Raw genomic sequence first — 25,857 nt, forward strand, 5'->3', positions numbered from 1 at the left:
GTACCTTATAGCTCTACAAAGCTCCCTCACTTAGCCCACTATCCCACTCAAATTTCGCATGAAGAATAAGAAATTTTTTCTTTATTAGGATTCTGGTATACAATAACAATAAGACAACTTACATTGCCAAGCATGATGGTATATGCCTGTAATTCCAGCTACTACAGAGGCTGAGGCAGGAAGACTGCTTGAGCCTGGGAGTTCAAAACCAGCCTGAGCAATACAGCAAGACACCTGTCTGAAAATAAATGAATACATAAATATTTTTTAAATAAGTAAATAAAGCAACTTACGACCAGGTGCAATGGCTCACACCTGTAATCCCAGCACTTTGGGAGGCCGAGGCAGGTGGATCACCTGAGGTCAGGAGTTCAAGACCAGCCTGGCCAACCTGGTGAAACCCCACCTCTACTAAAAATACAAAAGTTAGCTGGGCGGGATGGTGGGCACCTGTAATCCCAGCTACTAGGGAGGCTGAGGCAGGAGAATCGCTTGAACCTGGGAGGCGGAGGGTTGCAGTGAGCTGAGATCATGCCACTGCACTCTAGCCTGGGCAACAGAGTGAGAATCTATCTCAAAAAAAAAAAAAAGAAAAAAAAAAACAGGTAAAAAATTAAAATAATGATAGACAAGATCATGGGGGCCACAACCTTCTCCGTCACCACCTCTGGGAAGCCTTTCTCCCCTGTGAGACCCTGCAGGGATTCTCGCCGCCCCCACGATACTACGGCTATGGCGGAGTAGGCGTGAATCAGGCTGGCAAACCTGACAGAGCTGCATCCTCCTCAAACAGCCCGGCATTTGGAACAGAAAAGCCCACTTTGCCAGCAAAAGTGACTTCTAGTATTAATGGGCGGAACCTTCTCCTAGATTGATCCCCCTTTTCACAGGACTAATTATAGATTTATTAATATTTATGGGCCTCTAGTCACAGCCGATAGTTCTTGTTTGAGGACATTAAGCCTTATCTCACTACCTCCAGGAAGGGGCACTTGAAGCCAGCTCTAATTGGGTGACCTGCAATCAAGATAGAAGGGAAAAAAATGACAATAGCTCGCCTGTTGCCATATATTAAAATACGGTCCGCCCAGCATAATGATTATCTTTAGAATTAATAATCTTGCTAGTCCAGGTTTGGCCCTAATAGCAGGAAATTGTATTAAATACTTTGCTAAGAGCAATCAGGTTTTTGATAAGGCTAATGGCCCTGCCCCTGGCTGTTTCTCATCCCTGAGCTCTCTGTTTTCCTTCCCCAGCAAAATGCTAGTTTGTCCATATCCCTTGTCATCTAAAGTCAGCATCACCCAGTGCTGTCTCCTGATGGGGCTCCTGCTGCCTCTGTCATCCCCATCCCATCCATCTTAGGTACTGCGACACGATTCATCTTTGGAAGTTGCAGCTCTGGCCCTGCCATGCCCCTACTCCACAATCTTCAGTGGCTCCCCATTGTCTACTGTATGAATGGACATCTAGCCCTTCGAAATTCAGTCCCAACTGCTCCATACTTTGTTCTCTGCAAGGACCCTAACTTTTAGCCACACTGGACAGTTCCTTTCTGTTTCCAGAACACACCTACAGTATCAGAAATAACATGGGCTTGGGAATTGGAGCGCCTAGAGTCAGATCCCACTGCCAGTTGTTTAACCTTGTACAAAATGCTCAACTGCTTTGAGCCTGTTTCCTCATCTGCAAGATGGAGATGATAATATTGTCTACCTCATATGGCTGGTAGTAAAGATTGTATGTGTGCCCATATCTGGGCTAGGCCCTCCCCAACATTATCTCCATAAATTGAGCACTGTTACCTCATGTTGCACTGATGGCAACCAAGGCTCAGATAGGTGAAGTGACTTGCCCAAGGTCACACAGCAAATAAGTGGAGGAGTGGGGATTTGAACCTAGGTCCAGGGAGCTCCAGTCTCCTTCGAGACTGGTGAGCTCAATCAGAAGGCTGAAGCTTGAGCTCCGGTTCTTGCTGGACTGCAGTCCGGTCCTGACCTCTGTGCCCCTTTCCTAGAACCTTGGCCCTCTGCACTGTGGTCAGCAGCCTCTCCTCTTGGAATGAAGGAGGGTTCTGGGCCCTTCTCTGTGTCCTCCAGGTCTCTCTCCTCATCACCAGCTGGGGTCTTATTTTAAGAACAACAGAATTATCTTCCTGGGATCCAGAACTTACCCTGCCCAACTGTGACCCTTGTACTCTTGGGGTGAGGTCACCTAACTCCACCTGGTCGCCCTCCTTGAGACTCAAACATTGTGATTGGGAGCCAGAGGCAGGCATTCACCTGACTTCTCCTTCCTGGCAACCAATATGTGTAATGGAAGAGACATGTGCAAAGGGCTGTGTGGGTTTGGGGAGGAAGGCTCTGCCTGGGCACAGCATGACAGGATGTCTGAAAAAGGGAATTGGAAGCTGGCCTTGGAAAGGGGAAATTCACCAGACAGAGGTGGGAAACCAAAGTCTTTGAGGCAGAGGGACCAGGAAACACAGGGAGGCATGGCATCACACCCTGTCTTAGGAAAACAGCTGGAGTGGAGGCGTGTGGATGGCATCAGCCAGAGTCAAGACCAGCGAGGAAATCCACTAGAGGTGATGTGGGGAGGAGGTCTGCAATTCCAGAAGATGTACAGGAACTGGGGCTCACCCTTCCATGTAGAGGGGTCAAGGAGCAGTGCAGCAAAGAGCCTCCCAAACCCCAAGAACTACTGCCTCCTGTCACCTTCCCACTCGCAGCAGCCATCACTGGGACAGCGTTAAGGTGCTGCTGACAGGTGCCGCCACAGGCACCGCTATTGCCAGGGAGGCCTGACAGCCGCTCCAGCTGTCTCCCATCAGAGAGAACACACATCTGAGACCAGACTTGATGAGGTTGTCTCCAGACAGGCATCTGCAGAGAAAAAGAGGGCATGCAGCAGGCCACTGTTATAATGCATTCCCCACCCGTCTCCCCAGCGACACCACCCAACAAGAGGCTCCTAAGCACCAGAGATCCTCTGAGGGTCTTTCTCAGGCTCCCTTGACCTTTCTGGCTCATGCAGGCACACAAACACGCCCTTAAACAGGTCTCAGAGCCCATTGATGTGCAATATGACAAATATATACATGTGCATGGACACTGTCACACACGAGCATTCCATAGATGCATCTGCACTGGAGTATAAGCACGCACAAAGGCTGGGTGTGGTGGCACACACCTGTAATCCCAGCACTTTGAGAGGCTAAGGCAGGAGGATCACTCGGGCCCAGAAGTTCTAGACCAGCCCGGGCAATATGGTGAAACCCCATCTCTACAAAAAAATCAAAAATATTTAGCTGGATGGGGTGACAGGCACCTGTATTCCCACCTGCTCAGGAGGCTGAGGCAGGAGGATCATTTGAGCCTGGGAGTTTGAGCCTGCAGTGAGCCATATTCATACCATGGCACTCCAGCCTGGGTGACAGAGCAAGACCCTGTCTCAAAAAAAAAAAAATTTATGCACAAACATACACACGTGTACATACACACTCATGCCAGTTTCCAAACACAAATACTTCCATAGACACACATAGACATGGGTGTGCCCATGTATTCATACTTTGATTCCCATATACTCATGAACACAGATGTGCGCACCCCATTCACAGCCATACACACAGTGTTTAAATGTGGGTTCTCTCAAAGGAAAAGTCTAAGACTGGGATTTGGGTGCAAATAGTTTATGTGGGATCCCAGGAATCTCAGCAAGGATGACAGGAGGACAAATGTGTATTCTGAGTGAGTTACCACCTGGGGTCTCTGGGGCTCCGTCCTGCTAGACATCCTCTGAAAGACCATGTGAGACGCACTTCAGAATTGTCTCTGAAGGGCAAGGAAGTTGTTGGTGCTTCTCTAAAATTCCTGGTTGGTTTCTTGTTGTTGTTGTTGTTGTTGTTGTTTTGAGATGGTGTCTTGCTCTGTCGCCCAGGCCAGAGTGCAGTGTCAAGATCTTGGCTCACTGCAACTTCTACCTCCCGGGTTCAAGCGATTCTCCTGCCTCAGCTTTCCAAGTAGCTGGGATTACAGGCATATGCCACCACACTCAGCTAATTTTTTTTTCTTTTCTTTTCTTTCTTTTTTTTTTGTATATATTTAGCAGAGACACGGTTTCGCCATGTTGGCCAGGCTGGTCTCAAACTCCTGACCTCAAGTGATCTGCCCGCCTCGGCTCCCCAAAGTGCTGGGATTACAGGCGTGAGCCACCACGCCTGGCTTTCTCTACATCTCCTGTTCCTTGTTGGCTGAGGGTTGCTTCTGGGCACTAATTCTGCATTTCTGGGCTAAGCGCACGCAGGAAGCACCCTTAGATAAAGACACAGAAAACCATTACTGTGTCTTTCAGACCTAAGAGGTTCACTGAAAGTATCCACCACATCCAGGATATATCCTGATACATGAGCTCTCCAAAACATGTGATCAATGTTTGCATTGATTCCAAGAGCCACATGTTAAACATGTTAACATACCTGAAATTGAGATATGCCTTACAATTAAAATTAATTTTTTCTTCCTTTTTAGTACATAAAATACTGTTTTCATTAATAGAATCTCAGACTTAGTGAAATATTTATTATAGGCTGGGCGCAGTGGCTCACGTCTGTAATCCCAGCACTTTGGGAGGCCAAGGCGGGCAGACTACTTAAGGTCAAGAGTTCGAGACCAGCCTGGCCAACATGGCGAAACCCCATCTCTACTAAAAATACAAAATTAGCTGGGTGTTGTGGCACATGCCTGTAATCCCAGCTACTCTGGAGGCTGAGGTGGGAGAATCACTTGAACCCAGGAAGAAGAGATTGCAGTGAGCTGAGATTGCACCACTGCACTCCAGCCTGGGCGAGAGAGCGAGACTCCATCTCAACAAAACAAAAACAAACAAAAAAACCAGAAATATTTATTATATACATATATATGCTGCCATGTGCCTAGAGTATCTCTGGAAAGATACACAAGAAACTAAGAAAATGGCATGGCAGAACATTGACTTTTATGACAGTTTTATTGAGATATAATTCATATGCCATAAAATTTATTCTTTTAAAGTGCGCATTCAGTGTCTTTAGTATATTCACAAAGTTGTACAATGACTATTTAATTCCAGAATATTTCCATCACCTCAAAAAGAAACCCCATACCCATTAGCAGTCAGACCTCATTTCTCCCTGCTCCCAGCCCTAGGCAACCACCAATCTACCTCCTGTCTCCATGGAGTTCCTTATTTTAGATCTCTCATATAAGTGGAATAATACAATGTGTGGCCTTTTGTGTCTTCTTTCACTTAGCATAATGTTTTCAAGGGTCATCAATGTTGCAGCACCTTTCTTTTCATGGCTTAATAATACCCTGTTGTATGGATATACCACATTTTGTTTACACATTCATCAGCTAATGGATATTTGGGTTGCTTACACCTTTTGGCTATTATAAATAATGTTGCTATAAACATACATTAGTAAGTTTTTGTGTGAAAATAGGTTCATTTGACTTGGTTGTATACCTAAGAGTAAAATTGCTGGGTCCTATAGTAACTCTATGTCCAACTTTTTGAGAAACTAACAAAAAGTTTCCATTTTATATTCCCATCGGTAGTGTATGAGGGTTTCAATTTCTCCAAATCCTTGCCAGGTAACACCTGTTATTGTCCTTTTTTCATTATTATACCCATCCTACTAGGTATAAAGTGGTACATTCATTTATTTCCTCTTTAATTTTTATTATGTAATTGTCTCTGCTTACTGTGGATTTAGTTTGCCTGAATTTAGTTTGCTCTAATTTCTTTATGGAGGAAGTTTAGGTGACTGATTCGAGATCTTTCTTTATTTTAATATAGGTGGTTGTAGCTGTAAACTTTCTTCTAAGCACACTGCCTAAGCAACATCCCATAAGTTGTGGTATGTTGTGTTTTCATTTTCATTCATCTCAAAGTATTTTCTAGCTTTCCTTGTTTTTCTTTTTTGACTAATTGGCTAGTTAGTAGTGTGCTGTTTCTATTTCCACATTTTTTGAAAACTGCTTTCCCAAAGTTCTTTCATTATGTTTTTATAATTAATTTCATTTTATGTGGTCAGAAAACATATTTTGTATGATTTAAATCCTTTTGAACGTATGAGACTAGTTCTGTGACCTAACATATTATCTATTTTAGAGAATGATCTGTGTGTACTTGAGAAAAACGCTGTTGTTGAGGGGAATATTCCATAGATGTCTGTTAGGTCAAGTTAGTTTTTAATATTGTTCAGGTCTTTCATTTCCTTGTTGATCTTCTGCATAGGTATTGTATTCATTTTTAAAAGTAGAATATTAAAGTTTCCATCTATTATTGTTGAATTGTCTATTTCTGCCTTCAATTCTGTCAGTTTTTGCTTCATATATTTTGGAGCTTTATGGTTAGATGCATATGTGTTTATAGCTGTTATGTATACCTGATGGATTGACCATTTTATCATTATGAAACGTCCTTTTTTGTCTCTAGTATTAATCTTTATCTGAAAGACTATTGTGTCTAATGTTAGTATAGCCTCTCCAGAACTCTTTTGGTTATGGTTTTCATGTTACGTATTTTTCCTCTTTTTCTTACCTGATAAGGTAGAATTCATGTCTGCCATTTTACTTTGCCATGTGTATGTCTTACGTCTTTTTGTTCCTCTATTCCTCCAATACTACCTTCTTTAGTGTTAAACAGATAATTTCTAGTATACCTTTTTTTTTTTTTTTTTTTTTTTTTTTTTTTTTTTTTTTTTTGAGACAGAATCTCGGGCTGTTGCCCAGGCTGGAGTAGCAATGGCACGATCTTGGCTCACTGCAACCTCCACCTCCCGGGTTCAAGTGATTCTCATGCCTCAGCCTCCTGAGTAGCTGGGATTACAGGTGCCCACCACCATGTCTGGCTAATTTTTGTATTTTTACTAGAGACGGGGTTGCACCATGTTGGCCAGGCTGGTCTTGAATGCCTGACCTCAAGTGATCCACCCACCTCAGCCTCCCAGAGTACTGGGATTACAGGTGTGAGCCACCATGCCTGGCTACTAGTATACCATTTTTATTATCTTGTTTTGTTTCTTTTATTTTTTGAGTTATTTTCTTAGCGGCTTCCCTGGAGATTACAATCAATATATTAACTTAAAATAATCTAATTTGGTTCAATACCAATATAATTTCCATAGTATACTAAAACATTGCTCCAATATACTTTCATTTCCTCCCTCCTCTTTTATACTATTGTTGTCATACAAATTACACCTCTATACATTACATTATAAGCCCATCAACATAGCTTTATAATTATTGCTTTGTGCAGTTATCTTTTAAATAAGATTGAAGAAAAAAGTTATAAACAAAATTACATTTATGTAGCCATATATCTACCTATGTAGTTATCGTTCCTCCTTATTTCTTTTTTTTTGAGACGGAGTCTCACTCTGTCGCCCAGGCTGGAGTGCAGTGGCGCAATCTCGGCTCACTGCAAGCTCCGCCTCCCGGGTTCACGCCATTCTCCTGCCTCAGCCTCTCCGAGTAGCTGGGACTACAGGCGCCCGCCACCATGCCCGGCTAATTTTTTTTTTGTATTTTTAGTAGAGATGGGGTTTCACCATGGTCTCGATCTCCTGACCTCGTGATCCGCCCGCCTCGGCCTCCCAAAGTGCTGGGATTACAAGTGTGAGCCACCGCGCCCAGCCCTCCTTATTTCTATACTTTACTTCTATAACCTTTGTTTCTTCATGCAGATTCTGGTTACTGTTCTTTCATTTCAACCTAAAGGACTCTCTTTAGTATTTCTTGTAAGGCAAATCTTCTAGTAATAGATTCCCCAATATTTTAAATCTAGGAATGTCTTAATTCCCCCTTTTGAAGAATAATTTGCTGGATAAAGAATTCTTAGTTAGTAGTCTTTCTTTCAGCACTTCAAATATTCATACTACTGCTTTCTGGTCTTCATGGTTTCTCATATAAAGTCAACTGTTAATCTTATTGAGCACTGCTTGCACCTGGTGAATCACTTTTATCTTGAGACTTTCAAGATTCTCTCTGCTTTGGGCTTTCAACAGTTTGACAATGAAGTGCCTAGATACAGACCCCTTTAAGTTTATCCTTCTTGGAGTTTGTTGCACTTCTTGGATGTGCAGATTAATGTTTTTTGACTAAATTTCTGGAGGTTTTGGTCATTATTTCTTCAAATATTCTTTCTTCCTCATCTCTCTCTCCCGTCTTTCTGAGACTCCCATTTTGCACATGTTGGTACACTTGATGGTATCCTACAGGTCTCTGAGGCTCTAGAGTTCACTTCTGTTTCTCAGACTGGTCCAGTGACCAGATCCCATCCTGAAGCTGTCTAGGGCCCCCCTCCTACCTCGTGCCATCAGTCATGTCATTAGCACACAAAAGACACTAATTACTCTGGAGATTCCAAATGTTTTAGAAGCTATATCCAAAGAAACAGGTAGAAAACCAAATACCACCATTTTCAAAAACATCACAGAGATAGGGAGAGAGAAATGGGATTAAGGCAGGTTAAAACATCATGGAGGTGGATGCCTGTGGTGCCAGCTACTCAGGAGACTGGGAGGTGGGAGGATTGCTTGAGCCCAAGAGGTTATGGTTGTCGTGCCGTGATCATGCCACTGCACTCTAGCCTGGGTGACAGAGCAACACTCGGTCTTAGAAAAACAAAAACAAAACATCATAAAGCTCACGGTCTTACCAAGATTCAGCTATTTTAAAATCAACACTCCTCAGATTATTGTAAGCTTTTAATTTCCAGCATTTTAAAAGGGTATATTGGAGAGTTTCTCCAGTATTTTCACTGCTTTTACGAAGGAGCAGATTTTTGGAAGTCCTTCCTCCACCATTCAAAAAGCCACTGGGACATGGACTTTACTTATGTATCTTTTTAAATTGTGTGAAGCTTTTATGGTGTCCAGGTATTACCAAATCAAAAAATAAAATAAATATAAAAATGAAACAGGTTACATACACATCTCCCTGTGCACACACAGGATCCAGGAGCCCACATGCATAAGCATAGAAATGTGCCTGTAACACACATTCATTCATCCATGCTGTGGAGTGGCAGGGTCAGCTCTGGGTTTCAGGAGTCTCCCCAACCCCTGGTTGCAATGCGGAGCTTGGAGAGGATGAGATGGAAGGCAGAGAAGCCAAGAAGAGGCTGGGGAGTCATCTGGCAGCAGTGAAGGTGTGGCATGGACTTGGTCCAGAGGGAGCTACACGCATGTCCACAGCTACTAACTCCTCAGGACCCCATGTGCATACAGGTCTAGGCATGTCCATATGTAGATACAGAGTCCGTGTGTTCAGGCATGCATGCATCCGGCAGCGTGCTGTTCAAGTTAAAGAGAAATGCAGTACAGATGTCCCAGAAGGGCTGGGGGACTGAATTATAAAACATAAGGGGACTTGGTGAATAGGACAAGATTCTGGAGGGGAGGGAATGAGGAAGATGCAGTTTTCTGGCCTGATGCCCTGGGCCCACCAGCTTCCCTCTATCGGGCAGACCCATGGACCACATTCTGCTCTGGGACACCCTTTTCCAGCTATGCTGACCCATCTTGGTCCTTCCAGAAGCCTATCTCTAGGATAGGGCACAGCTTTGTCAGCCCCTTGTGGAGTTGGCAGGGGGGTGTCATCCTTGGTCACCCTGATTTTTTATCAGCCCTTTCTGTGTCATTCTAGGTCACTTCCTGTCCTTATGAACAATATCTGCAGATGAGAGTAATGTTTGTATCTTGACCTATCCCACCCCTGGAGTTAATCTTATCATGCACTCTGGGTCACTCCACTGCAGAGAGTACACAGGCAAAGGCTGGAAGCTCGCTGGGTAAGCTCCCGGATGTCACAGACATGACTAGCTCATCCCTAACCCCTTCTGACACCAAAGATTACAGACCTTCTAAGTCCAAGATGCTACAATTCAGGATTTTTCAAGACACAATTTCTTTTTGTTATGAATTACCTCAGACATTCAAAGAATAAATTAATAAAGATCGATGTGCCCACGATCCAGTTTTAACTTATATTAGAATTATGCCTGACTTGCTTCGGTTCTTACTTTTTATTTATTTTTTAAAATGTATTTTGTCAGCAAACAAGCATATTCATTCCTTCTCGGGTTGATGAGCATTTGGGTTGTTTCCAGGTTTTTGTTATTGTGGACAGAACTGTTATAAGTATTCTTGTCGTGTCTGCTGCTGTGTGTGTGCAAGAGTTTCTCTTGGGTATTTACCTGGGAGTGGAATTGCTGAATATTCACCTCCATGAGATACTGCCAAATTGTTTTCCAATGTAGTGGCATCAGTTTGCACGCCACCAGCAGTGTCGGGGAGGTCTTGGGGACTTGCATCCTCCGATATCCTCCCACAATGGAATGCTATCCAGCAGTCAAAATGAATGAACAACAGCCACAAGCAACAACAAATGTGAATCGTAGCAATGCAATAGGAAGAGAGAGAAGTCACCTTCAGAAGGATATGGAGGCCATGCTTCTCTTTTAAAAACTTATAAACAACTTACATACAGAAACACATGTATATGTATATTTATATATAATTTATAATAACTAATAAAAATATATAAATATATAAATAAAATGTTACAGATACAGTTGAATACCCCTGTATATACCACTCACCAACCCAATTCCTTTCTCTTTCTCCTCCCAACCCCTGAAAAGAAAATGCTTGGCCAGGAGTAGTGGCTCACGCCTGTAATCTCAGCACTTTGGGAGGCCAAGGCAGGCAGATCACTTGAGGTCAGGAGTTCAAGACCAGCCTGGTCAACATGGTGAAACTCCATCTCTACTAAAAATACAAAAAAAAAAAAATTAGCCAGATGTGGTGGCACGCACCTGTAATCCCAGCTATTCAAGAGGCTGAGATGGGAGAATTGCTTGAACCCAGGAGGCAGAGGTTGCGGTGAGCCAAGATTGCACCACTGCACTCCAGCCTGGGTGACAGAGCAAGACTCAATCTCAAAAAAAAAAGCAAATGCTCTCAGGGAACAGGGTGTGTAGCCTCTCTATCCATCATGTTTATTTTTATTTATTTTTATTTTTATTTTTTTGAGAGTAACTCTAGAGAGTAACAGAGATTCTTCACTTGACCAAACTTTAGTCAGGCTCCCGAAACTCTGCTAAGCCCATCTGCATACTTTCTTACAAAATCCAGTTTTAGCAAGAACCCTACGGCTGGGCGCGGTGGCTCACGCCTGTAATCCCAGCACTTTGGGAGGCCAAGGCAGGCGGATCACGAGGTCAGGAGATTGAGACCATCCTGGCTAACATGGTGAAACCCCGTCTCTACTAAAAACACAAAAAATTAGCCAGGCGTGGTGGCGGGTGCCTATAGTCCCAGCTACTGAAGAGGCTGAGGCAGGAGAATGTCGTGCACCCAGGAGGTGGAGCTTGCAGTGAGCTGAGATCGCGCCACTGCACTCCAGCCTGGGCGACAGAGTGAGACTCCATGTCAAAAAAAAAAAACCCTAAGTCAGTTTAGCAAGAACCGCCCATCCTCAATATCTGATCATCCTCCATATCTATTCAGGCTGTTCACCCTCCACCACGCCCCAGATTATGCCTGATCCCCCTGGCCTGTCTTCAGCAAGAATCCTGTTAGATCAGTTAAGTCAGGTTCTCCCTCACCCCTGATGCTTCCTCTCAGTCATTTTCCATCCTCGGACCCCTGCACTGCTCCTTAGCCATAAACTCCCACTTGCACATGCTGTATTCGGAGTTGAGCCTGTTCTCTCTCCCCCACCACAAAATCCCATTGCAATGGCCCCTATTGCCATGGTCCTGAATAAAAAGTCTACCTTACCACTCTTCAACCAGTGTCGTTGAATAAATGTTTCTGTTTTTCTTGTTGTTTTGTTTTGTCTTTTTGTTTGCTTGTTGTTTTTTTAGATAGCTCTGTCTTCCAGGCTGCAATGCAGTGACACAATCTCGGCTCACTGCAACCTCTGCCTCCCAGGTTCAAGTGATTCTCCAGCCTCAGCCTCCCAAGTAGCTGGGATTACAGGCATGTGCCACCACGCCCAGCTAATTTTTAGTACAGACAGGGTTTTGCCATGTTGACCAGGTGGGAATAATTTTTTTCTCTAACAGATGTGACCCAGCTCCCAGTCACCCCTAAGATCCTCAATGCAGTCCCCTCAGCTGGGTTTCAGGAGAGGAGTCGAAGGGAAACCCAGAGCCCTTGAACCTGCAGGCCTTGGAGAAAGGAGTCCTACCCCATCTCCAGGCCTGAGGGTGATGTCAGAAACCACAGCCACATCTAGAGGACTTGAGAGCAATGGTGGCCTGTGCCCCACTCCAGGCTGAGCCCCAGTCTGGATCCACAGTTCTGATATGGCCTGGCAGAGGCCCCTGTGCCCAGCATGGTGTGGGAGCATCACAGAGACTCAAAGGACCAGAGCGGCCTTGTGGACAGTGGCACGCCATGGTGACCAGCCACTGAGGGTCAGAAGGGGCAGCATGTCTTGATGGGCAGACAACTGAGGAGTCACCTCTCCTCTCCCATGACCTGTGGCAGTCCCCCAGTATCATCCAGCCCCATGAAAGAGGGAAGCCCGGTCTGCCTGGGTTTCTTCCATCCTGGCAGAACGGAGCTTGAAATGCAAGTTCGATGCGTTATTTAAAAACAAAGGAAGCTACATTTCTTGCACACCTGGGGTGTGGGTGGAAAGTTACACTGAATGCATTCAGAGCTGAGGAATCTGGGTTTCTAGGAAAACAAGCTTTCCAGGTTCTAAGATTCTAAGCTCCCCAAACCTTTAGGTTCAAGGATAATTTGGAAGCAGGAAATGTGTAGCTTTGGGGCTCCTGAGACTTCTGCCAGAGTTACGTCCACTTTCCTGACTCTCCCAGGCCCTAAGAGACAGCTAAAGATAAGAGATCCGGGAAAAAGCCCACCTACATCCCTCCCCAAGATTCTGCTGGCCTTGACAACTCACTGTACCAGAGGGGAAACAGAGGCCCACAGAGGGCCTGACTTTGCCCTGGTCGCACAGTCAGCACAGACCCAGGCCACCTCACACATACCCTCCTCCCACGCCCCCTCAATTCCTCTTCCCCACGTCTGGGCTGCCCCCTTGCCTCTGCCCAAGACAATAGATTCAGGTGGGAGCCGGGGGTCCGCGGGGAGTGGTTGCCTGTGATCCCCACTGCCCGGGCAGGCATGGCTGCTCCCTAGGACCCAGGTCTCTCGCTGCCAAAGGCTGCCATCCATTTTCTGTCCACCACATTTGTCTGCAAACCATAAAGAAAAAATCGCTCCCATCTCTCTGCCTCAGCTGCCACTGTGATATATGACTTCCATCAGAGACCCCTCCTCCCCAGAAGCACCCTCCTTCTCCCCCAATCTCCCCAAGGCTGGGGATTGGGGGGCGGGGAGAAATGGAGTGATACTGAACCGGCTAATGTTGGTGTGCTTTCAGAGACCCTTTAGGAGATCATGCCCCATCTTGACTTTGTGGAGGGAAGATGGTGTAGACACTGCGGATCACTGCTGTGCAGCCCGTCACCTCTGCATGTAATAACACCTCCCCACCTCCTGAACCCAAAAGCCACACAAGGTCTGTTTACAGCTTGGTTTTTCGTTTGTTGTTTGTTTGAGACAGGGTCTCGCCCAGGCTGAGTGCAGTGGCGCGATCTCAGCTCACTGCAGGCTCGACCTCCTGGGCTCAAGCGATCCTCCCACCTCAGCCTCCCAAGTAGCTGGGACTATGGGAACATGCCACCACACCCGGTTAAGTTTTTATATTTTGTAGAGGGAATGGGTCTCACTATGTTGCCCAAGCTGGTCTCCTGGGCTCAGTGATCCTCCCACTTCAACCTTCCAAAGTGATGGGATTATAGGCATGAGCCCCTGCACCCAGCCTGTTTACATCTCTTACTTCGTTTGCTCCTTCTGTCATCTCTGCGGGGCTCCCGATGAGACCAATCTTAGTTACATTTATCCTTTTTGCCGAGCCGCATGCTGGCCACTGGGAACCCACAGCCAGTCTTGGACCAGCCTCAGCATCTCATGACACAGCCAGACATGAGGGAATAAAGGCAGTGTGGAAATGTAATCATCAAAAACGTCCTGGGTCCATGGGAGCCCCAGATGAGGAGGGAGGTCTCTCTGCTGAGAACAGGAGTGAGGTGCAATGGAGGAGGTTGGCATCTGTGTGGCTGGGAGCGCTCTGAGGAGGTGGGCTCTGAGCTGGTTCTGAGGCTCTGAGGTTAGAAGCATGGACTCTGGAGTTGCACTGCCTGCATTGCCATCCTACTGTGTGACCCAGGGCAAGTTGCTTGACTTCTCTGAGCCTCTGCTGACTTCAGGAGATCTGCAAATAGGAATTTCTCCTAGAGGGGCTGTGAGTGCCAAGTGAATAAGGCATATAAAGTGCAAAGTGTAATACCTGTTGCAGAGGGCTAGCTGGTATCCTCACAATTTGCGGAGAGTGTCTAGGAGTTTGCCTAAAGGACAATATAGCAAATGGTTTGGGCAAAGGGAATAGCCTCTGCCAAGGTGTGAACATGGGGAAATAGGAGCCACTGGGAGATGCTGGAGCTTAGGAAGAACTGAGAGAGGGGGCTCGTGTGGATAGGGCTTGGAAGGCCAGAAATTTGTACCCAAGCTTGAGGGGAGTGGGGACCAATGGAAGGGGCTTGAGCAGGAGAGTGGCCAGGTCAAATTGTCTATTAGAAAGACCCCACTAGGTTGGGCTCAGTGGCTCACACCTGTAATCCCAGCACTTTGGGAGGCCAAGGTGTGTGGATCACCTGAAGTCAGGAGTTCGAGACCAGCCTGGCCAACATGGCCAAACCCTGTCTCTACTAAAAATACAAAAATTAGCCGGATATGGTGGCGCATGCCTGTAGTCCCAGCTACTCGGGAGGCTGAGGCAGGAGAATCACTTGAACCCAGAAGGCGGAGGTTGTAGTGAGCCGAGATCACGCCACTGCACTCCAGCCTGGGCGACAGAGTGAGACTCCATCTCAAATCAAAATGAAACAAAAAAAACACCACTAAAGGTGAGTGAAGAAGAGAGGTTGGCAGGACCAAGTTGGGACTCAAATCTTGCTCTCCCTGCCCAAATGCTCCCGCACAGCCCTGCAGGATTTCAAATCCTTTGGGAAATCCAGTGCCTGCCCTGCCTACAGGCCCCAGGGACTGGCTGGGTTCCCAGTGGCTATCTCACCAGCTGAGATACGTGTGTTGGATCCGGGGGAGTGGAGAAGCCAGCTTCGGGGTGGGAAGCCCATCTGGCAGATTCCGGCTGGAGTAGGGGGCAGTGGCGGGGCAGCCTCCTGCTCATCAGCCCTTCCACTGTGGAGTCGGTCAAGCGTTCCTCCCTCCAAGGAGCAGTGGCTGTCAGGCATGTCCAAACTGCACTCCTGGCTGCCTCAATTTCGCATCCCCTAGGTAGCGCAGACACCATGAATGGACCGGAAATTGAATGCAAAATCAAAATGCAGCAAATAGATGGATGCAAAAGTCATTTGGAGCCAATAATAAGAACTACCTCCAGACTCAGAAGCAGGGAAAGTTGCACAGAGGCTGAGCTGGCCTGGCCGCTAGTGGAGAAGGGATGTTAGTCTGGGTGCCCCTTCCCCGGCTTCGCAGACCCCAGCACTCCTCTCACTGATTCACATTGCTGGATGGTTTCCAAGGTCACTCAGGGTACAGACAGGGAAAATGAGACTTGGGGCCAGGCGCGATGGCTCATGCCTGTAATCCCAGCACTTTGGGAGGCCAAGCCAGATGGATCACCTGAGGTCAGGAGTTTGAGACCAGCCTGGCCAACATGGTGAAACCCCATCTCCACTAAAAATACAAAACTTAGTCAGGCGTGGTGGCACATGCCTGACATCTCAGCTACTTGGGAGGCTGAGGCAGGAGAATTGCTTGAACCTGGAAGGCAGAAGTTGCAGTGAGCCGAGATGGTGCCACTACACTCCAGCCTAGGCGACAGAGCGAGACTCCATCTCACAAAAAAAAAAAAAAAAAAAAAGAGAGAGACAGACTTGTAAACAGAGGATAGGTACAACCCAAGGTACCCAAAGAATTAGGGCCCTAGACCAAACAGATCGGAGTTTTGATTCAGCTCTTCCAATTTCCAGCACGCATGACCTTCAGCGAGTCACCTAATCTGCAATTGCTCTCGTCACTTTAGTTGGGCAGGCCGAAGGTAAAATATTGGAGCATGGAAAGGCACTAAGCACTGAACAGAGATGGAGCACTGAATATGCACTTGTGAGGGCAGGTCTCATTCACTTCTCCATTCCAAGGCCTCCACTGTGCCCAGCACACAGTAGGTGCTCAATGCGTATCTGTTGAAGTCATGGATGGTGGAATGACTGCATTAGGAACTAGGAGCAGAGTTCTAATTTGTTTGCTGATATAGCCCTAGAGCCCTAAACAGTGCCTGGCACATAATAGGTGCTCAGTAACAGTGGTCCCCAATCTTTGTGGCACAAGGGACAGCTTTCATGGAAGATAATTTTTCCAAGGACTGGTGTGGGGTTGGGGGAAGGATGGTTTCAGGATGATTCCCGGATGATTCAAGCACATTACATTTATCATGCACTTTATTTTTATCATATTGTAATACAGAAGGAAATAATTATACAACTCACCATAATGTAGAATCAGTAAGAGCCCTGAGCTTGTTTTCCTACAACTAGCAAGCAAAAGCTTCATCTGTATTTACAGCTAGATGGTCCCATCCAGGGGTGATGGGAGACAGTGACAGATCATCAGGCATTAGATTCTCTTAAGGAGCACACAGCCTAGATCCCTCGCATGCGCAGTTCACAATAGTGTTCGCCCTCCTGTGAGAATCTAATGCCACCGCTGATCTGACAAGAGGTGGAGCTCAGGCAGTAATGTGAGCGATAGGGAGCAGCTGTAAATACAGATGAAGCTTTGCTTGCTTGTCCCCTGCTCACCTCCTGCTGTGTGGCCTGGAGGTTGAGGACCCCTGCTCAATGATGCACACATTAATGAATTTGGTTTGAGACATCAACTTTGTCCTTCTCCTAGTTTCCCTCATTGAAGAGCCCCAGCACCCCAAGCCCCCCAGCCTGGGCTCCTGGGGACTGCAAATTGAGTTTCTTGCACCTCAGTGCCCAGAGAGGGAAGGAAAACGTTGTACTAACATCTGGTAGTCACAGGTACCAACAAGGCACTTCATGGGTTACAAAGCAGGTTCCCATGGAATGTCTTTGCTGATCTCCAGTCAATTTCACAGATGGAGAAAGAGAAACTCAAAAGATGAGGTGACTTGTGCAGGGTCACAAGGTATGTCAAGCAGAGATGGCTGGGATCGGAATGGCAAATCCCTTTCTCTTTGTATCATTCATTTCTCTAATCAGTTATAACAAGTACCTCCCAGCAGGGTCAGGATGGGGCTCAGACAGGCACTGGTTCCCACTATGGAAGCAGTGAGGGTCCTGGGGCAGCAGGCTGAAGGCCAAGGCCCACCCTGGGCCACCAAGAGCTGTGGAGACAGGGTAAGTGAAGAGCAGGATGAGAGACAAGTGGAGAAGCCTCTGGCGGGGTCATCCGGGCAGCCAAGACAAAGCAGAGAGAATAGAAGAGGCAGAGGGAAAGGCAATTACACCAGGAACATCTATTAAGCACTCACTGTATGCCAGGCACTGAGGATACAGCAGTGAGCAAGGCAAACAAGGAACTCATATGCTGGTGGGGAGACAGACCCTGGTTTGTAATTACTCATTACGAGTAGAAGTGGGGGCTCTGAAGGCAAGGAGCATGGTTTCCAGGAGGACACAGGGACATAAGTCAGGCCTGGAGGGTCAGGGAGGGATTCTTGGAAAAGGTGGTGCTTGGGCAGAGATCTGGAGGACGATAAGAGAAGGAGGGAGGGAGAGGCAGAGACAAAGAGTGGGAAAGACCACAGTAGGGAGAAGAAACTGACAAAGTCAGAGGAAGAGAGTTTGAGGACCCAGTGCAGTGGCTCACATCCAGCACTCTGGGAGGCCTAGGCAGGTGGATCACCTGAGGCCAGGAGTTTGAGACCAGCCTGACCAACATGGCAAAACCCCATCTCTACTAAAAATACAAAAATTAGCCGGGCGTGGTGGTGCACACCTGTGGTCCCAGCTACTCAGGAGGCTGAGGCATGAGAATCACTTGAACCCGGGAGGCAGAGGCTGCAGTGATCTGAGATTGCGCCACTGCACTCTGGTCTGGGTGACAGAAAGAGGCTCTGTCTCAAAAGAAAAAAAAAGAAAGAGAGAGAGAGAGAGAGAGTTTGAGGAAAGATGATGAGCAAAGAGAAAGATCCAGAAACAAGATGGTCAGCTGGAGTGCGAGATAGAGGAGAAATGGGAGCCAGACACAGCCAGCTGGGGGCTAACAGTGAGACCGAGAGCAAGGAGGAAGGGAGGGTGAGAGGAAAGAGAGACACACAAATCACTCCAAGCTCCCCACCTACTCTAGCTCAGACTTTCATCTCTGACACAAAAGAGGAACTTGAGCTCCCCTCCAGGGAAGCACAGGACACTCAGGCTGAGATTTCACATCCCAGCTGTGGTTTCCTCCTTCCCTCTGTAAGCCTGGGTTCCTGAGCAGAGTACAGCTGCAGCCAGCAGGGGTGTGGGGCAGGAGGGGGAAGCTGCGGGCGGAGGGCACTACTGCATGGAGGTAGCGCTGTGGGGCTGGTGGGCCAGGCCTCGGGACAGAGCCAGAGGCTGAGCTTCCTCCCTCTCCCAAAACCCTCAGTGAGTGCCTCATCCTAATTTTCTGCCAAAGACCGGCTGTCAACTAAAGGGCTTGTTGTGAAGTAGGGTGCTAACTGTTAATGAAGGTGTTAGCTGTTAACTAGGATGTGTTCACTGTTGACTAACATGTTCACTGTCAACCAAAGTGTTTGTTAAGTAGCATGTCCACAGTTTACTAGGGTGTTAACTGTTAAGAACAATGTTTGCTGTTAACTAGAGTGTTCACTGTTAACTATGCTACAGTGTTCAACAAGTAAGCTTTTTGTTAAGTAGGGTGTTTGCAGTTAACCAGGGTGTTAACTGTTAATGAAGATGCTGGCTATTAACTAGGGTGTTCAACTTCAATTAAGGTGTCTTTTAATAAGGTATTTGCAGCCAGGCGTGGTGGCTCACGCCTGTAATCCCAGCACTTTGGGAGGCCAAGACAGGTGGATCACCTGAGGTCAGGAGTTCAAGACCAGCCTGGTCAACATGACAGAGCCCCGTCTCTGCTAAAAATACAAAAAATTTCCTGGTGTGGTGGCAGACACCTGTAATCTCAGCTTTTTGGGAGGCTGAGGCAGGAGAATCACTTGAACCCGGGAGGGGGAGGTTGCATCGAGCCAAGATTGTGCCACTGCACCCAGCCTGGGCAACAAGAGCAAAACTTCATCTCAAATAATAATAATAATAACAATTACAAAATGTTTGCTTTGGCCCCAGCTTTTGTGCCTCAGTTTACATACTCCACCCTCCTCCCTCTTTCCATCTTATTGGCTGGTGGGGCTGGCACTTCTCTCAAAGCAGGGCTCATCACTGCAAGTACAAGGTCCTAGCTTGACCTCAGAACCTCTCCCCCAGTAACCTGGCCTCATAGAGAGTCCAACTCAACTCCCTGGTCCCAATCTTAATTGACAACCAAGGTGGAAAGTAAAATACTTTCTGAAATTACCTACATTTTAAAAAAGAAACATTTGAAAGATTTACATAGCCAAATGACTGACTCCTTAATGGCGGAATGATAGGCAGAAAAGCTATTCCTTGGCCTTGAAATCCTGCAGAATGGACAGGCTGTGAGCTCTGATAGTGGGATTCCCATGCTGTTTCAAGCTTTGAAGTCATGCCTGGGCATCTGCCAGAACATGAGGGGACAGCATCTATCAGTCCTGTCCCCCAGGCTGGAGTATTGTGCTGGGTGCTGCCTGGAGAAGGGAGGCCCGGTGCTGGTGTTCCAGAATCCCTGCCAGGGCCCTGACTCAGATGGCCACGGGAAGCTGGGGTCTGCCCTCCAAGTAGCCACTGATTTGCTGGGCAACACTCATCAAGATATTGCCCAGTTTGGGCCTCTGTGTAAGGTAGGGTTCGAGCCAGTGGACACTGGTGCATCTGCCCAGCTCTATCTTTTGGGGCCACTCTTCGAGGCCCACTTCACAGACACAGAAACAGAGGTCCAGGGAGGTGGCCCTCTCCTAGGTCTGCACCCAGCCTTCACCCACCCTACTCCCTTCTCAGTCCTGACTCCTCCAGCCTGCCCCAGGTCCTAAGAGCCCTCCCCCACGGCCAGGGCCACGGCAATCCTTCCAGATACAGGACGGACTCAGTGCCAGCAGCCCTCCTCCTTGGTCTGGGAGTCAGCTCCTGTGAGAGAGGGGTGGAAGGGGTTCCATAGCTGCCCATCAGGCCACTGCCAGGCCTTCAGCCCGTCTGCCACCCCAGCCTGTCGGGTTTGGGCCAGACACACACCCGCACACATTTGCCAACACGCTCAAGTATGGTAGGCACACTAGTACAATGCACGCCCTCAACTTCACTCCCAGATATGCATGCACCATTACACAGACACACAGATGCCGCTACAGACACACACGACACACACTCAGGTAGACCACACACACTTGCCCATGCAGGCCCATGCACAGGACACACTATGCTGCACACCCACAAGCCATGTGTTCAGCCACTGTGCCAGCCCAGCCGCACCACCCTCCTCTGCCTGGACGTTAGCATCGCCCAAACTCAACCATCTCCCCACCCTGTCATTTCTCTGCTGCCCCTCTGGCCCCAGCACACACCTCACATTGCAGTCATGACTTTCCCAGCTGAAAGCACACTGATGGCTCCCCTCAGGCTCTTGGGAGCAAATCCACTGCCCCACCTCAGCTCACCCCAGCCCTCTCCCCCAGCATACACTCAGCCCTAGAACAGCCCCTCGTCCCCCAGGCCAGAGACTTAGCTCATATCTGGCACCCCAGCTGGTGCCTCTTGGCCAGGCAGAGGGAACAGCTGTGGCTGTCAGTCCTCACAGTGGGCCACCCGGAACATGCACTTGACAAGCACTTTCTTATTTAATTCTCTCAACAGCACTATGAGGGAACAGGTACCTCTATTCATCCCATTTTACAGAGAAAAAGACTAAGGCTCAGAGGGCTGGACTAGGATGTTTGGGGGAGAGGAAGAGAGCGCTGTGTGAGCCTCTTCTCCATACCCCCACCTCCCTACTCCTCTCTCTCATTTACCTTCCTCTGTCCAAACAGGTCTCTCTTTTTTTGAGACAGAGTCTCACTCTATCGCCCAGGCTGGAGTGCAGTGGTGCGATCTGAGCTCACTGCAACCTCCGCCTCTTGGGTTCAAGCGATACTTCTGCCTCAGCCTCCCAAGTAGCTGTAATTACAGGTGCCTACCACCACACCCGGCTAATTTTTGTGTTTTTAGTAGAGACGGGGTTTCGCCATGTTAGCCAGGCTGGTCTAGAACTCCTGACCTCAAGTGATCCACCTGACTCAGTCTCCCAAAATGCTGAGATCACAGGCGTGAGCCACTGCACCCAGCCCAAACAGATCTCTTAAAGCCTCCCCTCTCTTTCCCCCTTCTTCCGACAGTTGCTGTCCCTGGTCCTGAGAGCTTCCCCTGCCTCTGGCCATCTTCTCTTGCTCCTCCAGTCACCAATTTCCCTTCCTCCGAGAAGAGAACAATGGGAACAGGCCTCAGTTTGGCCCAGGCTCCACCCAGCTCTGACAATCGCTAGCTGTGTGATGCTGAGCAGGTGGCTCCATCTCTCTGTGCCTCATTTTCCCCATCTACAAAATGGGGGTGATAATAATACCACTTAGCATTGCTGGGAGGAATAATTGAGTTAATACAATTATTGATGCCCAGCTCCAATGTGTTTGGATGCTAATAAGAAATCCTTATTCAGGCCGGGCATGGTAACTCATGCCTGTAATCTCAGCACTTTGGGAGGCCGAGATGGGTGGATCACTTGAGGTCAGGAGTTCGAGACCAGCCTGGCCAATATGGTGAAACCCCATCTCTATTAATAATACAAAAATTAGCAGGGTGTGGTGACGCACATCTGTAATCCCAGCTACTCGGGAGGCTGAGGCAGGAGAATTGCTTGAACCTGGGAGACAGAGGTTGCAGTGAGCTGAGATTGCACCACTGCACTCCAACCTGGGTGACAGAGTGAAACTGTGTCAAAAAAAAAAAGAAAGAAAGAGAGAGAGAAAGAAAGAAAAGAGAGAAAGAAAGAAAAGAGAGAAAGAAAGAAAAGAAAGAAAGAAAGAGAAAAAGAAAGAAAGAGAAAGAAAGAGAGAGAGAAAGAGACACAGGAAGGAAGGAGAGAGAGAAGAAAGAAAGACAGAGAAGGAGAAAGAAAGAAAGAAAGAAAGAAAGAAAGAAAGAAAGAAAGAAAGAAAGAAAGAAAGAAAGAAAGAAAACCTTATTCAGAGGCTTGACCTGGGGGTCTGGGAGTCAATGTGCCCCGAGAACGGCCCCCAGCCAATTACTAACAGAGGAGTATGAAAGCCCAGATCTTTTGCTTCCAGCTGGGACAAATTCTGGGATGCTCCAGACCCACACCCCATTAGGCTGAGGCTGGGGCATGGCCTGAACTCACACCTTTACCTGGCTTCCTCCCCTTCCCTGTTCTGCAGCCCCTCTCCCCCTTACCTGGGCACACCTTTGTAATAAATCTCTTGCACAGGAAACTTTGTCTCAAGATCTGCTTCCAGGGACCCCAACCTAAGCAACAAGTCAAGCTATTTAGCATAGATCTGGCTCAGAGTAAATGCTCAATCTATTTGAGCTACTATCATTTTATTTCCTGGCAACTATGTGACTGGAAACAAATACCTTTTCCTGTCTGGGTCTTAATTTTCTTATCAGCAGAATGAGCATAATGATCTCTGCTCTGCATAAATTTTCATGGAATCACTGCGTGAGGGGGCCAGGTGTGATGGCTCAAGCCTGTAATCCCAGCACTTTGGGAGGCCAAGGCACATAGATCATCTGAGGTCAGGAATTCGAGACCAGCCTGGCCAACATAGTGAAACCCGTCTCTACTAAAGAAATACAAAAATTAGCCAGGAGCAGTGGCACACACCTGTAATCCCAGCTACTCGGGAAGCTGAGGCAGGAGAATTGTGGGAACCCAGGAGGCGGAGGTTGCAGTGGGTCATGATCACACCACTGCACCCCAGCCTGGTAGACAGAGCGAGACTCTGTCAAAAAAAAAAAAAAAAGTGTGAGGAAATAGGTGAATGTCCACCTCCACTGAAGGATGGGCTGGGTGAACAGACAGTTGCTGTTCTTCCTAATCAGTCCCACCACTCACCTGCCCTCCCAGTCTCCATAGCTGGGGGCCCCCACCTCTGCCATTCCATGCATCCCTGGCCCAGAGGAGGAAAAACAGCCCTCTGCTTCCCTCCTCCAGAAGCAGGAAAAATTCCCATCAGGATCCCTATGTCATCTTGAGATCTGCACATCCCTCTTCTCACTTGAACAATTGCCCTCAAAGCCACAACACCTCTGACTCTTCCAGGTTCAATTGCAGAAGCCTAGCCAGCCAGCTTTTGCTAGGTCATAAAAGGGCGATTGTTAGATTTTCGGGAACCTTGAGAACCAATTGTTAAACTGCTGGCAACTTGAAATCGAATGCGGTGGAAGTATTTACACCATGAAAACTGGCAAATGCTACAGACCCTGGCATTCTTTGGAGAGGTGGTTTACTAGCATGCAACAGACTCCATCCCTTTATCAAACTCCCACCTGAGCTCCAGTCCTGTTAACAGAGAAAATATTTTGTATTTTTCTAAGTTAAACAAGCGAAATCACTTTGCTTTTTGCAGATGGTCTTTTTATAGATTTATTTTCTATGGGTAAGTGGTTCACACATTGAAAAAAAAGCAAAAAAGTTTCACATTTATTCCTTAGCACTTCCACCCCTAACATACATTCCCCATAGACAGTCTTATCTTGAACTATCTCTTAAAGATTTCTTGACTTACAGAGTCTTAGAAATATTGACTTTCAGAAACTTCAAGTTATAGAAACTTTAGATTCTGGAATCCTGAACCCTTAAGACTCCTGGATCTTAGACTTGGAGCATCCCGATTAGGGAAGTCACATCTTATTCAGGGATTTGGTTCTAGAGTTAATAGGTGAGCAAATATCCCAGTCTGGTGTAGTCAAAATGCCCCTTGCCAGTACATATATGCAAAGGAATATTATTCTGCCATAAAAAAAGATACAATCCTGTCATTTGCAACAACATGGATAGAACTGAAGGACATTATGTTAAGTGAAGTAAGCCAGGCACGGAAAGACAAACTTTGCATGTTCTTGCTCATATACGGGAGCTAAAAACGAAAACAATTGAACTTAACAGAGACAGAGAGAAGAATGACAGTTACCAGAGGCTGGGAAGGGTTGCAGGGAGGCAGAGGAAGTGAAGATGGTTAATGGGTACAAAAACATAGATAGAGCCAGCCTGCCTGCCTGCCTGCCTTCCTTCCTTCCTTCCTTCCTTCCTTCCTTCCTTCCTTCCTTCCTTCCTTTCTTTCCCTCTGTGGCCCAGGCTGCAATCTACTCGGCTTGCTGCTGTCCGCGCCGCGGACTGCCTGGGACTGCCGGCACGCGGCGCCGCGGACTGCCTTTTCTCCTTTCGCTGCAGGTACGCGTTCGCCATCTTGGCCTCGCTGGTCGCCAGCTCCAACGCCGAGTGCTCTGCCCGCCTCAGCCTCCCGAGGTACTGGGATTGCAGACGGAGTCTCGCTCACCCAGTGCTCGGTGTTGCCCCGGCTGGAGTGCGGTGGCGTGGTCTGGCCTCGCGGCAGGCTCCGCCCCCCAGCCCCCTGCCTTGGCCTGCCAGGGTGCTGGGATTGCAGCCCCTGCCCAGCCGCCGCCCCATCTGGGAGATGGGGAGCGTCTCTGCCCGGCCACCCATCGTCTGGGAAGTGAGGAGCGCCTCTGCCCGGCCACCCATCGTCTGGGAAGTGAGGAGCGCCTCTGCCCGGCCACCCCGTCTGGGAAGTGGGGAGCGCCTCTGCCCGGCCGCCCCGTCTGGGAGGTGAGGAGCGCCTCTGCCCGGCCACCCATCGTCTGGGAAGTGAGGAGCGCCTCTGCCCGGCCACCCATCGTCTGGGAAGTGAGGAGCGCCTCTGCCCGGCCACCCATCGTCTGGGAGGTGAGGAGCGCCTCTGCCCGGCCACCCATCGTCTGGGAGGTGAGGAGCGCCTCTGCCCGGCCACCCATCGTCTGGGAAGTGAGGAGCGCCTCTGCCCGGCCACCCCGTCTGGGAAGTGGGGAGCGCCTCTGCCCGGCCGCCCCGTCTAGGAGGTGAGGAGAGCCTCTGCCCGGCCACCCATCATCTGGGAGGTGAGGAGCGCCTCTGCCCGGCTGCCCCGTCCGGGAGGAAGTGAGGAGCGCCTCTGCCCGGGCGCCCCGTCCGGGAAGAAGTGAGGAGCGCCTCTGCCCGGCCGCCCCGTCCGGGAAGAAGTGAGGAGCGCCTCTGCCCGGCCGCCCCGTCCGGGAAGAAGTGAGGAGCGCCTCTGCCCAGGCACCCTGTCCGGGAAGAAGTGAGGAGCGCCTCTGCCCGGCCGCCCCGTCCAGGAAGAAGTGAGGAGCGCCTCTGCCCTGCCGCCCCGTCCGGGAAGAAGTGAGGAGCGCCTCTGCCCGGGCGCCCCGTCCGGGAAGAAGTGAAGAGCGCCTCTGCACGGCCGCCACGTCTGGGAAGAAGTGAGGAGCGCCTCTGCCCGGCCGCCCCATCTGGGAAGAAGTGAGGAGCGCCTCTGCCCGGCCACCCCGTCTGGGAGGTGAGGAGCGCCTCTGCCCGGCCACCCACCGTCT

The 25,857-nt window shown here is 48.5% G+C and overlaps 1 protein-coding gene across 1 annotated transcript; it reads right to left on the reverse strand.

Annotated features, from left to right (window-relative positions):
• Nucleotides 1-1,743: 1,743 nt before the first annotated feature.
• Nucleotides 1,744-23,543, reverse strand: LOC129474868 (uncharacterized). Its single transcript, XM_055266715.2, has 4 exons — nt 23,345-23,543; nt 22,681-22,752; nt 10,249-10,392; nt 1,744-2,885 (listed from the first exon to the last, which is right to left on the reverse strand). The coding sequence occupies exons 1-4, from the start codon at nt 23,493-23,495 to the stop codon at nt 2,830-2,832; spliced, it is 423 nt and encodes a 140-aa protein (XP_055122690.1). The 5' UTR covers nt 23,496-23,543; the 3' UTR covers nt 1,744-2,829.
• Nucleotides 23,544-25,857: the final 2,314 nt, after the last annotated feature.

Source organism: Symphalangus syndactylus, chromosome 24 (assembly GCF_028878055.3).
Source record: "Symphalangus syndactylus isolate Jambi chromosome 24, NHGRI_mSymSyn1-v2.1_pri, whole genome shotgun sequence".
Lineage (NCBI taxonomy): Eukaryota > Metazoa > Chordata > Mammalia > Primates > Hylobatidae > Symphalangus > Symphalangus syndactylus.

What these genes read in the sequence shown, in the direction of transcription:
- LOC129474868 (XM_055266715.2), bottom strand. Translation starts at nt 23,495, where the DNA reads ATGTGCAGATCTCAAGATGACATAGGGATCCTGATGGGAATTTTTCCT. An exon ending in TATGGAGACTGGGAGGGCAG is followed by an intron (nt 22,753 to 23,344) that starts GTGAGTGGTGGG and finishes CTTGTTGCTTAG; the next exon opens with GTTGGGGTCCCTGGAAGCAG. An exon ending in TTCAGCAATTCCACTCCCAG is followed by an intron (nt 2,886 to 10,248) that starts GTAAATACCCAA and finishes TTTTCTCTGCAG; the next exon opens with ATGCCTGTCTGGAGACAACC.